At 43.6% G+C, this 16,582-nt stretch overlaps 1 protein-coding gene and 1 long non-coding RNA gene across 7 annotated transcripts in view; one reads left to right on the plus strand and one right to left on the minus strand.

Annotated features, from left to right (window-relative positions):
- DAAM2 (dishevelled associated activator of morphogenesis 2) overlaps positions 1–16,582 on the plus strand; it is a 325,498-nt gene that overhangs the window by 300,875 nt on the left and 8,041 nt on the right. For all 6 annotated transcript variants that reach the window (XM_053305346.1, XM_053305390.1, XM_053305362.1 and 3 more), the window contains one exon: positions 12,535–12,705. In XM_053305346.1, coding sequence (XP_053161321.1) covers positions 12,535–12,705 — 171 coding nt within the window. The remainder of the gene's footprint in view (positions 1–12,534; positions 12,706–16,582) is intronic.
- On the minus strand, positions 3,205–12,641 carry LOC128349323 (uncharacterized). The gene is made up of 3 exons (XR_008318739.1): positions 12,290–12,641; positions 10,790–10,961; positions 3,205–3,442 (listed from the first exon to the last, which is right to left on the minus strand). It is a non-coding gene; the product is annotated as an uncharacterized LOC128349323 (long non-coding RNA).

The raw sequence follows: 16,582 nt of genomic DNA on the forward strand, positions 1-16,582 counted from the left end.
GCTTTTGATACACACACTCGTCTTTTTATGCCCTAAGTCTCCATTATTCATTCGTTAACATGGTTCTATACCTATCTAATTGTTCTTACTAGGTTTCCACAGCGGGAAGTTCTTTCTCCTCCTTCTTGACCTCTTGCTATTTTCTACAAGCTGTCCCTGAGTGACCTCATCCATTCCCATGGCTTTCAGTCTCATCTGTATACTGGTGATACTCAGCTCTACTCTTGTACCCCAATCCTCTCTCCCCTCCTTCCAGTCCCCCATTTTCAACTGCCAATATGACATATTACCTTGGGCACTTCCCTCATCATCTCAAGCTCAATATGTCCTGGATGAAACTGGTCATCTTTTCTCCTATGCTCACTCTCCTGATACCTTCTACTTACTGTATCCCTTGACACTGTCATATGCACAAAACTTTGTGCACAAAGGCACAAAGCTTTTGGCTTCTGTTTGAGCAGGCTTCAAAGCTTTGAATCTTATTTCTATGTTCCCTGTATCCAGTTTGTCACCAAATCATGTTGACTCTCCCTTTACAGTATTGCAAGAATACAGTCCTCCTTCTCTGCCCCCTTGGCAAAAGCTCTAGTTCACACCTTGGTCATCTCTTGTCCTGTCTACTACAACTTTCTCATCTCTGGGCTCCCTTTGGCCCACCTTGTCTTGTCTTCTAACGTCTATCCAGCACTCTGCTTACAAAATAATTCATCTCTCTTTTTGCACCGAGACATCAGGTCTTTCCTTGAATCTCCTCACTGACTTTCTGCCCTCTCCTAGAACTAGCACAATCTCCTTGTGCTTACCTTCAAAGCCTTCCATGGCATTGCCTACCCCTCTGCTCTCATATCCCTTTATACTCCAGCCCTTCCCTTCTCCAGCTCTATTGCCCTCAATTGCCTGAAAGTCTCCTGCTCCCTCAAATGACTCTATCCTTTCTCCCTTGCTGCCTTTTATGCTTGGAACTGCCTTGCAGAAAACTTGTACAGTGCTTCCTCTCTTACTTTCTTGAAATCCCTTCTTAAAACAAACCTTTTCCATGAAGCCTTTGGCACAACACCCAAGTCATCATTCCCTACTGTAACTATGCTTAAGTACATGTAACTTAAACAATCACATATTCTTCCTTTTTTTTTTTTAAGCCCTTCTTGTTTTCCTTCTCTTCGTCTGTTATCTCCCTTGTGCTGTGTTGATATCTAGATTGTACGTCCTCTGGCAAGGATCTGTCCTTCCATTCTTTATAAAGTGCCGTATACATGGATGGCATCCTATTGATAACAATAAATTACTGATGTGATTTATATCAGTGAGTGGACTAAGTATCTCTCTTGTTCTAAAATACCCGTTAGAAAGGTGAGGCATGTATCCGCTTCCTAACCCGATACTTGGAAAACAGACACTTCTTCCTGGCCTGATGGCTAGCACTTGTGTCAGGAAAATGCATGTACATCTTGTCCAAAGAGGTACACATTATACAAAGAGGTATACAGAAGCCTAGAGAGTTTAGTTTATTCGCTCCTGAGAAGAAGCTGGCACTAAATTTCCAAGGAAAGGAGCCTATATGAAAAGATGATAAAGGCATGAAGATGTCTTAAGATGAAGTTGTCATCATGTAAACAGTGATGACTAGTGATGACATCAAGTTTACAATGGCAAACTTGTCTTGCTTGGCCAACATTATAAAAGGCAGGTAATAAATGTGCTACTTGTCAGCCCATTTTTTCTCTCCTTTATGTGATGTATAAAGAGATGCCCTCCTTCCTTGGCATTGTGGTAGAATCTTGTCTGAGTTGGTTGGATTTCCTGGGTCTCAGAGGATGCAGTTACAGGCCACTTTGCATGTTACAGCAAAGGATGCTGTCTTTCCCCTGCAGATTGGTTATATAATAGCATACTCCTCGATGTCATCTCTGTAAATATGTGAAGTGTCTTTGTCTTGATAGGTTAAAGTATATGGGAGCTTAATGCTCAATCATGTTCAGAAGGCCCACAACTCACCTTCTCATATGAACATAGGGAGTGGAGCAGATCTGGTCTTGTGGGAGCAAGCATGACTTGTCCCCTTTGCTAAGCAGGTTCCACCCTGGTTGAATATGAATGGGAGACTACATGCATGAGTACAGTCAGATATTCCCCTCAGGGGATGGATCTGCTCTGGGAAGAGCAGAAGGTTTCAAGTTCCCTTCGTGGCAGCTTCTCCAAGATAGGGCTGAGAGAGATTCCTGCCTGCAACCTTGAAGAAGCCATTGCCAGTCTGTGTAGACAGTACTGCTAAATGAACCAATGGTCTGACTCAGTATATGGCAGTTTCCTGTGTTCCTAAGTGGCATACCAAGTTAGACCATTAGTCTGTCTAGGTTGTTATTGTCTATGCTGGCTGACAGTGGCTCTCCAGGACTCCAGACAAGGCTTTTCCAGTCCTACCTGAAGTCTTCTGCACACAAAGCACATGCTGCATGATTTCCTCATACTGTAACATCATACAGTAATGGTCATGGAGCTGGAGAACTGTGTACCTTTCAACTGGCACAGTGAAACCCATGTCGTTCTATCTGATACTGGTATGTAGCTGCTGTGCTTGTTAGACTTGGCTAGCTACCAGTTTGTTTCACATTTCCACTGCACACCAATGACAGCATGGCTCCTGCCCTCCTCTAGGACAGGGATTCTCAACGCTGGGTCCCCAGATGTTATTGGACTTCAACTCCCATAATCCCTAGCCCCAGTGGTTTTTGGTTGGGCATTATGGGAGTTGAAGTCCAATAACATCTGGGGACCTAAAGTTGAGAATCTCTGCTCTAGGAGATGAGGGAAATGCCAAAGTGTTTGAAAGATGGTTAATTTTAAAAGTCAACAGGACAGCTCCATTCTCCACCCAGTGGTGCTCTCAGATAATTACACCACTACACAGGCCCCACTGTGACCCTACATATTTAGCCAGTTGCTTAATCCAGCCCTGGTATCTCATGTCATGGCACATGACAGGGCCGCACTCTCTGTGTGATGTTATTTCAAAATGTTGTACCACAGCTCTGCTCTGACATTCTATAAGTTATAACAGTCTCTCCTCTGCGCGGGTGTCTGTTTTTCATGGCTAAAATGCTTTGTCTCTTAACGGAAAACTCACAAGGTCATTTCAAATGCAAACGGAAATTTTAATTTTTTAAATGGGGAAATGGAAATGTTATAAAAACACTAAAACACACAGTGTTTTATCTGGCTTTATTCAAAATTAATGTCTTTTATCTTAGAATAACACTCCTGTTATTTTAAGCTGTCAGATGTCTGTCTTGGAACCCTGGGTTAATATAGTATTGGCTTGAATAGTGCTGGTACATAGTGCTCTGCTTCCTAGACCCTTCACTTTTTGTTTGGTTTCTCTTCATTAACAGGACCTTGTTCTTGGGTTGTTTTCTTGCTTCTATTTCTGTCTGGACTCAGTGACCTGGGGGAATAAATAAAACCAACAGGCAAAATGAAGAAAAGAAAGCTAGCCAAAATTTACAATCCCCTGAAAAGGCCTGGTTTTAGTGGAAATGTTACCTGTTGACCGAGCCCAATTTCTAGGATAACTGGAAAAATATTTACCCACTCTCATGTAGGAATGTCTATAGCTAGTTTAAAGGGTCTTATGTCAACTCTGAGGTCTCATATCTCTCACTTCTCTCACACATAGAAACACTGGCTCTTTATAATGACATTTGAAATCTACTTCAGTACAGACAGTGTGGCTGTGTCACATCTAATGCTCGATAGGTCCTGGGATTTTGCACATTTTCATACCTTATTCATTCATTCATTCATTCATTCGATTTCTATACCGCCCTTCCAAAAATGGCTCAGGGCAGTTTACACGGAGAAATAACAAACAAATAACGTACCTCCACTGCTTTTTTGTTATGTGACAAGGGAATAACACAAGGTTTTACAGAATTTTAGCATAGTCCAGTAGAGAGTGATAGATGTGTTCCCTCAACACATTGAGGAATTCCCAGATTACACCCCATGGCAGAAACCTTATGGTGACTGAAACCTTAAACTATACTTACTTCGTATCATTAATAACTGAGCCCAGAAATTGAGATTTTTCTACCTATTTTTGTTAGCACAGCATAAGGCAAACTCTCCCATTGTCATAACCTTTCCATCACACCATGTAATGCTTTCTGAAGCTGTATGGATTAAGAATTGAGGGTTTTATTTTTATTTTTATTTTTTTTTAATCCAAAGCAGGATCTAATCATACTGGGGAAGGAAAATCAAGTTCCTGTTTCTGTTAAGTTAATTGAAGAAAAGGGCTCATCTCCACAGAAAAGCCAAACATGCCTGGAAGTGGTTGCACATGTTTTTAAGCATTTGCCAACATAATGCTCTCAACAAGAGATGTTTAATACTAATTACTATAACATGTCCTATCAATCTCTCATTCCACACTATCGTCTCATAACATGAGCATAGCTACTATTCTCAAACAAGTTCCTTTTCAGCTTCTGCTGGAGGAGCTTACAGCTTTCACTCCTCATCACGCCCTGAGCTCCTTTTGGAGCCAGAAATTGGGATTTTCTGTCCTTAACAGAGCTGAAGCTATGTCTCATGCTCACTTTTTCCCTCTCTTCTCTCTCTCCCCGCTCTCCTCCTCCTGTTTCAAAACTAGCATTATTTTTTTTAGCAAACCAGATGTGATTCCCAGGACCTGAAGCTGCTCCATTCTCAATGGGCTCTCTGTGTTTGTTGAATCACGAGTGCTGTTCCTGCCATGGAAACGTACTACAACTGGCCAGCAAGGGAGACCAGAATACGTAGACATTTCTCGATACTGTTGCTTTTGGTTTTTAGCAGGAAAAATACACACATACATATGATTTGATCATAATCAAGATGGGGTCGTGTTTTAAAAGGTTTAGTCATTATGCTGTTGGACAATGACAACCATTGGAATTAATTGTTGTTCCATTTATGGATCTGACTAAATGAGTGCCAAGGCCTGCAGGGAAGAAGTGTTTTTCCAAAGGATTGGTTTAAAGCAGGGACAGAGAAATTGCTCAGCACTAGAAGCACACTGGAATTTCTCATGCATCCAAGGTCCAGATGTAAATTAGCAAATCACTTACTGGAGATTGTGAGTGACAGGTTCTCTCTCATCAAATGAAAGCAAATGCACAGGGTCTGGTAAGAGTGTGGGTTGAGTGGCTCTGCAAAGAACGTTGACACACCAGGAAGCATTTCTATTATTTCTTAGTAATGCATTCAGCCCCCTGACATATAACTATTGACATGCAACTATTCAAATTGTCTTTGCAGTGACAGTGCTCAAAGTGCCTGGGCCTTTGGAGCTGCACATCTGCAGAAAGCATATGAGTGCTTCAAAACATGTTGTTGCCTGCCTAAATCCAGCCAAGCAATCATTTTCAACATAACTATTCATAACTCTTGCACCTAGCAAATGGGTAGGCCAGGGCTGCTAAACTGTTCCTGAGCCACCAAGGAGAGGTAATTGAGCAAAAGGGTTCAAAGAACACGGGCCCCCAGCTCCTGAGGGCCCTCCAGCTCCATCCCTCCCTATTTTCTTCATTGTCTCCCTCACTCTGGGGGGCTGCCAGAGATTGGGATGAACACAGGCCCCCTCTACCCTAGCTATGCCCCTGCCAGGAAGTGCTACATTTATATTAGCCATGTTATATTAATTACTGGATTAATTTATATTAGCCATATTATATTAATTTATCTTAATCTGAAACCAAAAAAAGGCTTTGGAACCTCTGCAACATCTAGGAAACAACCAAGAGAGTCATAGAAATGTATAAGCGAGGAAGGTATGTTTAAATGAGCTTCAATTGTTTTTCGAACAAATAAAATACATACACTGACTGGCATCCTGACTAATAAAGCACCAGTGCTTTGTGAGATGTGCCAGTTCAATGGATGAGTTTCAGACTAATGCAACAGGGTAGTCTACAGCCTCCTCTTTCCAGGAAGTTCTCTGTGCCACCCAAATAGATGTCCCAGAATGCTGCATGGCCCTCAGACATATTCTTTGGAGGCACAGGGTGCTTCTGGGGAAAGGGGAGGCCATCAAGCACCCCTTACTCAACAGATACTGCTAACTAGACAGAGAGGCAGATCTCAAAGTGGTGATTCTTTCATATTTAACAGGGTGAGGGGGAGCAACTGGTCCTATTCAGCCCCAGCACAGCATCCCTCCAATGACTCTTGCTGTTGTCTACCTTGTGTTTCTTTTTAGATTGTGAGCCCTTTGTGGGAAAGGAAGCCATATTATTATTATTATGCTACTTACACACAGTCTACCAGATGTTATTGACTGGATTTGGTACTTTAATTATCGGGCCCTTTCCAAGGGTCTAGGATAACAAAAGAAAAATTAAAGATAGTGTCATAGTATTCGTGCTGTCCTGAGTAGTGTGGCCTTCTGTAGTTGATGTGTTGTAATTTTATTGATGCCCAAGGTGTCAAGATGGTGTTCAAGTTCTTTTGGTACTGCACGAAGGGCACCAACAACTATTGGCACCACTATTGTTTTCTTTTTCCAGAGCCGCTCAATTTCAGTCTGAAAATCCTTGTATATAGTTATTTTCTCCAGTTGTTTTTCATTATCTATCCCCTGGGATTCCAATAACAATTATCAGAACCCGGTTCTTCTCGATGACTGTCAGATTAAGCGTATTGTGCGCTAAATGCCTCTAATCACTACACCACGCTGGCTTCATTTGTCCGCAGTGATTGTTCCTGGGCTGCAAAAATGAGACCTTCAATTTCTTTCTTCAGTGTCCCCTTCTTTAACCATTGCCATCATCTGTTGTTTTTTGTATTCATCCTTTGATTCCTTTATTTTCAACAGTCCTGTCTTACTCAATTCCTGAGCCATTTTGGAAGGGCGGTATAAAAATCAAATAAATAAATAAATAATCCCCCCCCCTGGCTTTCATTGTTGTATTCCGCCAATGTTCATTTTTCTTCTTCAGCAGACTGTCTGACTTGCAACATTCTATGTCCAGAATCAGTAAATGGCCTGGCCTCGCAGAGGGCATTGGCGCATGCACGGCGGCTGCCAAAATGGTGGCTGCCGCACTCATACAGAGGCCCGAAAGGGCAGAAAATGGTTATTTACCCAGTTGTGGCGGGCCGTGACAGTGATCAGGATGGCTGGCGGGGAGAGAGGGAACCCGCGCCCCTCCCCCCGCGGCCTCAGCAAGGGCCTAAAAGTACCTATTGTTTTATTTAATGTTAAAAAAACAAAGCAAAAATTTGCGGACCGGCCAGACCAGACCCGGCAGTCCGGTTCCGGTCTGAAGGAGCTGGGGGTGTGTGGTTTGGTTCAACCCCGGACCGGAATGCCGGAACGGTTCGCACATCTCTAATCTCTTTGTGGTACCTGAGCTGAAAGTTTTCAACAGAGGGGGTTCCTTGTTAAAAGGGGTTGAGAATCCCTCAATTTTGAGGGATTCTTTGATCTTCCTGGTATCCAAGTGGTACTTCTTTACTAAGTATTCCTTGATCTTTTCATTCTTAACCTTTTTCTTTCTCATGTCCTTCAATTTGCTGGCATCTGCCCTTAACGTACTGATCTTACTTTCCAATCTAACCTTCCATTTTGGTTTTTCCTTTTGTTGTACCTTTGGCTTGTTAAGTTCATATCCAAGCTCTTGTGTGATCACTGCTGCTGCACTGTACATGAGCTAGTTTGTTTCCTGTAATGTCTAAGTCTTAATCTCGGCTACAGCTTTGTTCAGGTCATTTAATGCTTGTGCCAGATCTTTTTTGGACACCAGCTTCAGTGCAGACAGTCTTTTATGCTCTTTTCTTACTTTCATATGTTCAACAATTTTTTCTTTCAGTTCTTTTTGCATCTCAGTTAGCTGAGGATCTTGAGAATTTGGTACAATCAACAGAGGTGTTTCACTTCTTTCTTTGTATTCATTTTCGGCTATGCCTTGTTGCTCTACCACTGTTCCTTTAGGATCTGCTGGAGAATTTCTCAGCGGTTCATGGTCAGTATCCTCACTCTGGATATTTTGTGGAGTTCATCCAATTCCACATCAGTAAATAATCTTTTGCATTATAAATCGACATTGATCCGCTAATCTAAGTTCCATAATGTTCGAGTTCGGATGTTTTTGTCTCCAAATTTCATGCATTCTTCTCTGGAATCCACATTTCGATGTGTTCGATTTAAAGTAACAAATAATAATTTCTTGATTTTCTGCAACTGTATACTTTCAATGTTGAGTTTGTTCTTCCAGTAACTCTACGGTCTCCAGCCCTGGTTGCTCAGCTGAAGATCCTGAGTCCTGTAACCCATTTTTCGGCAAGTGCCCAGGTACTCTAGCACTTGACGTGGCCCTCGTTAACCCAGGCAACGACCAATCTGATATAGAATTTATGTTTCTTCTTCTCACCATAGTTATGGGATTAGGCACATTTAGTCTGACTTCTCAGCAGAGGCCTGTCTCGTTTGGGTGACCCTCCAGCATAGCCCTCTGCATCCTTGAAGCTTGCAAGCCCCTCCATCTCATCAAGGTAGTGCCCAGCAGAGGGGTCCTCAAAGCTCTCAAGCCCCTTATCAAGGTAGTGCCCTTAATAATAATCAATATAATTATTTCTCCAAGATGGTCCGGTCCAGATGTGTGGCAACCTCTCGTGAGAGCACGCAAGAGTTCCAGAGCAGGAAGTTTGGTGGCTGCAGGCAGCTGTAAAGCCAAAAGGAGTTTGACAGTTGGCTCTAGGAGCTGCGGGTGGCTGTCGGTTGGCCGCATCGCGTCGTGAAGTGGCAGGGAGTTCAGAGGCTGGGGGCGGCTTTGGGAGCCTGAGGTGGTGTGTGGCCGGCGGGCAAAGCCACACTGGCCTGAGGCGGCCACTGGCCTGAGGCGGGAAGAGGTGGCGGTGGACCCAGCCTGGCAGCCGGGGTGAGGTGGCAACTGGGCTGCCAGGAAGAGGAGGTGGCGGCAGGAGGGCTGGGCCTGCTTGAAAGCTGGCCAGAAACTGCAGACGGGGGTGGGGGGGAGAAGCGGGCTGGGCGGGCGTCAGAAACACCCAGGGGAAGAGTCAGGGAGAACAAAGGGCTCAGACACTCTGTGCCTGGTCAGCTAGTAATATCATCATCATCATCATCATCATCATCATCATCATCATCCTTTTTCTATGTAAACTGCTTTGAAAACATTTTTGTTGAAAAGCAGTATATAAATAATAGTAGCAGCAGTAAATAGTAGTTCTGCAATCTCACATGATTTCCTTTCTCCAACACTACCCTGCTTAGATGGGTAGATTTCTTTTGTTAACAGTTACATGAGCAAGCTGAGGTAATGCATGAAACTTGCTGTCAGATTTAAGGACTCCTTGGGTCACCAAACTGGAGCTTAACTAGCAACAACATTGGCAATGTTTGAATATGGAGGAACGCTCAGTTTGTTGAGACAGGATGGTGTATGTCAATCTTCTGTTTCCTTTCCTACCTCAAATAACAGCTCAGCGTTGTGGGGCTGTTTCCATCTTTGCTCTTTTTTTTCAGTTGCATGTTCCCCCCACTCTTTGCCATCCTTAATGGAGTTTCTGCAGCGACTTAATTTCATTGGCAGGAATAGCAGTGATCATGTGCCGCTATTCCACTTTCCATCTCCTTGCTGAAACAACTTTATAAAATAAACTACTGTCTAAATTATTTGCTTTGGCTGAAAGAGGGATTCAGTGGAAAGTTTGGCAGTGGGAGGGGTGTTTGGCACTGGTCTACAGACCTGTTATGTCATGAGATGGAGTGATAACTTGGGGAAAGTAATTCATTTTGTAACACAAATACATCTCTACCTCTCCTTTATTGCAAAGTAAAAGAACAAGAAGTGTGCGGTTCATGTTGCTGCCTTTAGTCATGGGGTTAGGGTGTGATGGCAATCAGGCTCTCTCTCTCTCTCTCTCTCTCTCTCTCTCTCTCTCTCTCTCTCTCTCTCTCTCTCTCTCTCTCTCGACAAGAGTCCTAGTGGGTTCTGAAGAGTTAGGAAAGCTGAAGTGAAGGTACCAGCCATTTAAGGACAAGCAATCGGATAAGATGGCATAGTAACAACAAAGCGATTTTATGGTTTACATAGAGAAATTATAAATAAATAAATAAATAAAATAAAGATGGATCCCTATCCCCAAAGGGCTCACAATCTAGAAAGAAACATACAGTAGACACCAGCAACAGTCACATCTTTCTTCAGCGTGGATGATCATCAGTGTCCTCATTTAGCAAACAGGGAAACAGAGCAGTAGATTCCTCTCCACTGTGAGAAGCCTGAATTCTGGATTTGTTGGCATTGTAATGCAAACAATAGGGACGTGTGCTAGTTTCCAAAATATTACTGACCAATTGCAAGTGTCCAACCCCTGGCTTGTTTATGCAGCACATATATATATAGTGTGTACTATCATATTTTGTACTGAACATGAATGACTCCCCAAGGGGGATGTATGATTAATGGAGATATATTTTATAATGGGCATGGTAAGAGTCCCTTTGAGCATGAGTGTTTGCTTATAAATCTAAAACCACCCAGGTGAAAGTGCTGGGGTGTGCAAAGAAGTGAGAGTGTGTGTGCGGGCATAAATATATATTTCTTGGCAAGAATGTGTGCATTTCTGAGGACCAGTGGAAAAAATCCAGTAACTGCTGTGAATTCACCATATCTAAATCATGGCTGCCTTGTGAGTGATGTTTTGCCAGTTGGCAGCTGCCAAAGCCTGCTTATAGCCTCTGCATTCTCCTTGTAAAATAAAGGCCACTTGTGATGTTTCCACTTACTTTTTATGTCTGCATGGGAGTGCTGCCCTCTCACTGCCATCCTTCAGCCAGACGGTCTGTCCATTGTGTCACTGTTCCTTGGAAAACAACCTTTTATGTTGGGCATGAGTGATAGATTGCAGAGCAAAATGCCAGTACTATTACAGTAACTTCAGCTTTGCAGGTGATTAATCTGAAAGGGAGAGGGTGTGGGGAGAAGTCAGGTACTATTAAACCTTTATCCCCACCATCAACCACAGTTCCTCACTGAACTGCAAAGGGTATCAATACCCAAGCTTTTAAAATACCTGATCTGCGCCTGTGTAGGTTTAAGAGGGGGTTTTTTTTTGGTGAAACCCAGACTCTGCAAGCCTCATGACCAGTGATCATTTCTTACGTTCAAGTCAAAGTCCATCACAAACTCTTTTTGGCCGATAGTATTGCTGATGACGAAACACTCCAGTTTCTCCTAGCACATGAGGAAGTGATGTGGGTAGCACCAGATCTGACTGCCTTGTCAAGGCTGGCTCAGTCATTGTGCCAAGTAAACTACTGAGTGCTGCTTCAGCCCTACGGTTGTATAATTTCTTTGGTAATTTCTTTGGTGTGCCTTAGTGTGCCCTGCCTTTAAGCACTGCAGCCTTAGTTACTTGAGCCCTATTCAGACATTAATAGTATTCGCAGGACCGGAGATGGAGTGGAGAGGGCAAGGGGAAGGCTGCACTAAACCTACCTTCCCCCCCAAATGATTCCCCAGTGTTGGTGGGTAGCACGGAACCCACAGGATCTGTGCTGCTGCATGCATGTGGATCTTCACATATCCCACAATGCACCGCACAATACCCCCCCGTGAGACAGGCGCTCTAGGTACCAGTGTTCTCTCTAATTTTTTTCATTTGTGTGTGTAATGAATTTTGTTCTGAGTGACAGTATCAAGACAGTATGTGCACACATGTGTTCAGAATGGGGCCTTCTTGATTCAACCTAAGCGGGATCTAAAATTAACTGAGCGGACATCAAGAAACTTGTGAGCGCGCATACGTGCACATGCCTTAGAAGGACCACTGCTAGGTACCCGTCTCTGTGTGTGCTTGGGCTACAAGCAGCCCAAGAACATGCATGGTCCTGGTGCCAGGATTAAGAGCACACTCACACCCTTAACCTCAGCTAAAGCACAGACTCCAAAGTAGGGTCAGGTGGGTGGCCAGTGCCCGATCCACACGGATCCCAGTGCTGCACACAAGCAGCCTAACCCAAGCTGGGCTGCCTGTGAGAAGAGCCTCCTTGCGTTGTATGAGTGTACAGATGTCTGCATACTTGTACATGCTTTTGTGTGAGTAACTGTACGTGTGTTCGTTTTAGAAGGGAACCTAGTTACAGGTCCCTCAAAATCATGGTACAGATAGGAAGTGTACTGCTGTTGCTGTATTAAGCATAACCTGTGAGTCACGGTAGCTGCGTACTCTATGCACTCATTGTACTAGTGTTGAACATAATGTGTGAATAGGCTTTGGTACTTACTTTATGGCTTATGCTAAACTTGGTCCAAACCTGTGAGGATCCTTCACGTGTCATCCGAAATAATCCTTTTCCAGGAGGGTTGTTTAGAATGAAATGCAAAATCCTTTGCTCTGCAGGACATCCAGACAAATTTTTACTAGGAATAAGTGGGTAAACAATTCAATATAAGCATGCATTTGTACATTTTCTTTCTAGTTCTAACTGTCAGTGTATGCATCTCCACTCCTCCTTTCTTTTATTAACAGTACGCCAAGGCGCTCAAGCATTTTGGAGAGAGTGAGGGTAGAATGCAGCCAGATGAATTTTTTGGCATCTTTGACACCTTCCTGCAGTCATTTACGGAAGCCAAGCAAGATCTGGAGAATATGAGGAAGAAGAAAGAAGAAGAGGAGCGCAGGGCACGCATGGAAGCTATGGTGAGGACTCAAGAATTGGAGGAAAGACAAGGGGAAGCTCCTTTAGCAGCATTCTGGGAAATGGCTTCTGCCAGCATCTCAGAAAACTAAGAATAGCATGTGCCGAAGGATGCATCTTCTTGGCATCACTCACTGGTGGGGGGGGGGGACAGCTGTCCTGAACCTTTGCCTGACTTTAGTGCATATCTTGTTGACCTTTCCACACTTGTCCCAAGTGTTTTGTGGTAGTATCCTGTGCCTCCCACTGATCTCTCAAAATTTTGACATGCCTGCCATACACACAATCAGCAAAATGCTGACTGAAGTCAACTGTATGGAAGAATGTCTCATACATGCGGATGGGGGAGGGGTGATTTTTGAAAATCTCCCCTTTCCTCAGCTGTCCATGATGCAACCCCCCTCAAATGTCCCTGATGGTTCCCCAACTTTCAAGGACATATTTTCAGGGGGCATTGGAAATAGCTGAGGGAAGGCGGGATTGGTGGAAATCACCCATCTTCCTATTTGTGCATGAAATATTCTTCCCTATGCATGATCTTAGATATTTTGCTGTTTCCAAGTAGCTTGGAAACCTACAGAGAGAAGAAAATACCAATGGAAGAATACAGTAACATCGTGATAAGCATGAAAGTAATGGAGAAGCAATCGGAACAGTTGAGGGAGAGGTATCTGCTTTGCATGCAGATCCCTGGTTCAATCCACAGCATTTCCAGATAGGACTAGGAAATCACTGTCTGAATCTATATTAGCTGCTAACTTGCAAAACTACTATGGTCTGTATAAACAGTACCAAGCTAGATGTAGTAATGGTCTGACTTGGTATAAGGCAGCTTCATATGTAATTAATCACTTCCACTGAATCAGACACCACAAGTGGAACCTGCCCCCCCGCAATTATTTATTATTAATAATAGTATATTTGACCTCTCTCAAATCTTCAGCAGAATACAGCACATAAGTGGCTAACTTGTTATTAGAGATACAGTTGTATCTCTGACTAGCACTCATTCTAGGGCCGGCCTGCTCAACTTTTGCCCCCCTGCAGATGTATTTCATAGTATATGTTTCTTGGCTGACATGATTCACAGCCCTCCGAAAGTGTATATCCCACTCTTCCTCCAAGGAGCCCAGAGCGGTGTACTACATACCTAAGTTTCTCCTCACAACAACCCTGCGAAGTAGGTTAGGCTGAGAGAGAAGTGACTAGCCCAGAGTCAGCCAGCAAGTATCATGGCTGAATGGGGATTTGAACTCAGGTCTCCCCGGTCCTAGTCCAGCACTCTAACCACTACAATATTTGTTCTATTAATTTCAGTGGAATACTCATGAGTAACTTAATATGGATATAAGCCTATGACTGGAGTAGTCTGTCTCGTATCTGTAGCATTTGACTTGAAAACAGTGGTGTACCAGCTGGTAACCTCCAGGTTGGACTACTGCAGTGCTTTCTATGCAGGGCTGCCTTTGTATGTAGTTCAGAAACTTTAGTTAGTTCAAAATGCAGCAGCCAGATTGGTCTCTGGGATATCCCAGAGAGACCACATTATGCCAAACAGTTGCACTGGCTGCCGATAATGTTCTGGGCTGTTGTTGATCTAAGATCGTAAATAAACAACAACAACAACAATGTTCTGGGCAAAGTACGAAGTGCTGGTTATTAGATTGAAAGCCCTGAATGGCTTAGGCCTGGGTTACCTGAGGGATCGTCTTTCTCTACAGGATCCCCACTGCTCATTGAGATAATCAGGAGGGGTCCGTCTTCGGGTGCCACCAGTTGATCTGGTGGTGCCTTGGGATAGGGCCTTCTCTGTTGTTGCCCCTAGGCTGTGGAAAGCACTCCCCATGGATATGAGAGGATTATCTTCATTGGAGGCCTTCAGGAGAGCTATAAAGACCCATCTTTTTAGCCTGGCTTTTAATGATATCTAGTTTTAATTGTAGTTTTAATTTGTTTATAATTGGGTTTTTAAAAAATTGTTATGTATTTTTTATTTTAGTGTAAACCGCCCCGAGCCACTTTAGTAGGGCGGTATATAAATCACATCAAATTTTTAAAAGATTGGGTGTGCATATGCGCACACATACAATCTCTGTGTGGTACCTGAGCTGAAGGTTTTCAACAGAAGGGGTATCCTTGTTAAAAGGGGTTGAGAATCCCTGACATAGAACCTGACTAGTGTACGCTGATTTTTGGTACTGGTGAGCTGATTCTCTTAGTTGTAATGAGGCTGAGTTTGTGATGCCTGGATCATGTCAACAGACCTCCCTCTTTGACCTTCCTCTTTTCCAAAGCCGAGAACAGTGTTGAGGCATTCCTTTGCCTCTTTTCATGTTGCCAGCACTTTAAGCCCAGCTCCAGTCTTGTTTAGAACGAGGGTTGCTTTTTTGAATTTCAGTCTTCCTCAAATTTCCCAGTGTGAAGTCATAAAGATTTGGAGAAGGGAAGGGGAAGAGAGACTTCTTTCCAAGAAATTCCATGGGTCTTTTGCAGTGAATGAATGCACTTACTGTTGCACATGGTTTAAAATGTCAGGACTTGGTTTCAGCTTGTCCGAGTGCAATAATAATGAACCATTTTACAGACAATGGAAGGCAGAATTGCTAATTCAATTAGGGCGAGACCCTCGTGCTCAGGAGTGAGAGGCATGGGTGGGTTTCCTATTGGGCACAGAGAGGGATGCTGTTGATGGGGGGCAGAAGAGCTGTGTGTGGCCAGGACAAAAAGGGCAAAGGAGATAAGTTATTGCTTTGGATGTATTCCTGACTTGAGTGAAGCCATTGGGACCTTATCTTCCAAATTCAATAAAGTCAGGGTCACACCCTTGCACCCCACTTCCTGCATGGATGGAAGAAGAATGCATTCTCTCTCCCCCTCTTCCCAAATCCATTCTCATGGGAATGCCTTCATTTGGAGGCAAAAGGTCTGGCCTCTCTGTTTGTTTTCATCATTTAGAGGCATGAGTTCTATTAAGTGACCTTCGCTATCATTCACTCCTTGTTTATTCAAGTTGTCCGGTTGCAATAAAATTATTCTTGTGTAAATGGATTGTGGCTTGCAGCTCAAACTGCATTTTCAAAAAGACTTTCTCAGATCCATGCAACTGTCCATTTTGGATTTGGCATTATAAGAGTGTCACCCATTCCAAACTTAAACTTTAGAAGTGCTGTATACACTCTTGGATCCCTCTTTGCAAGTCAGTGTAGCATAGTGGCTAAGAGAGTGAGCTGTGAATCAAGAAGTCCCTAGAATCTCACCTCTGCTGTGTGAATTCACTAGGCTCACTAGGCCTTCGGCAAGTTGTTCTGAGACACACACACACCATCTGCAATATGGGCAGCGTAATACTCACGGGCATGCATACTGTCCGGGCCACTGTCCTTCTAAGCCAGGGATTCTCAATGCTGGTTCCCCAGATGTTGTTGGACTTTAGCTCCAATAACCCTCAGCCCCAGTGGCTTTTGGTTGGGGATTATGGGAGTTGAAGTCCAATAACATCTGGGAACCCAACATTAAGAATCCTTGTTCTAAGCAAGATGCCCCCACGCAGCAGCACTGTACTCAGAATCATGCTGCTGCTGCTGCTGCTTGCAGTCATGCTACGTCCATGGCTCCCAAACACAGGACCCGAGTTCATGCTCCCATGACGACACTGTGCTTAGCAGCCACAGAGGCTTCTGCATGTTTGCAAGCAGCGGTGTTGTGTGTTGGAGTATAATATTGCTGTGGCGGGGGGCATCTTGCTTAGGAGGATGGTGGGCTGTGCAAAATATGTAGGTCACTTACCTACTGTTTTAAGTTGTAAGGCTTATAAAATAATACTTGTGAAGTGCTTGGAATACTCAAAAGTGCAATACAAATGTTACGTATTCTTATTTT

This window comes from Hemicordylus capensis, chromosome 1 (assembly GCF_027244095.1).
Source record: "Hemicordylus capensis ecotype Gifberg chromosome 1, rHemCap1.1.pri, whole genome shotgun sequence".
NCBI classification, from domain to species: domain Eukaryota; kingdom Metazoa; phylum Chordata; class Lepidosauria; order Squamata; family Cordylidae; genus Hemicordylus; species Hemicordylus capensis.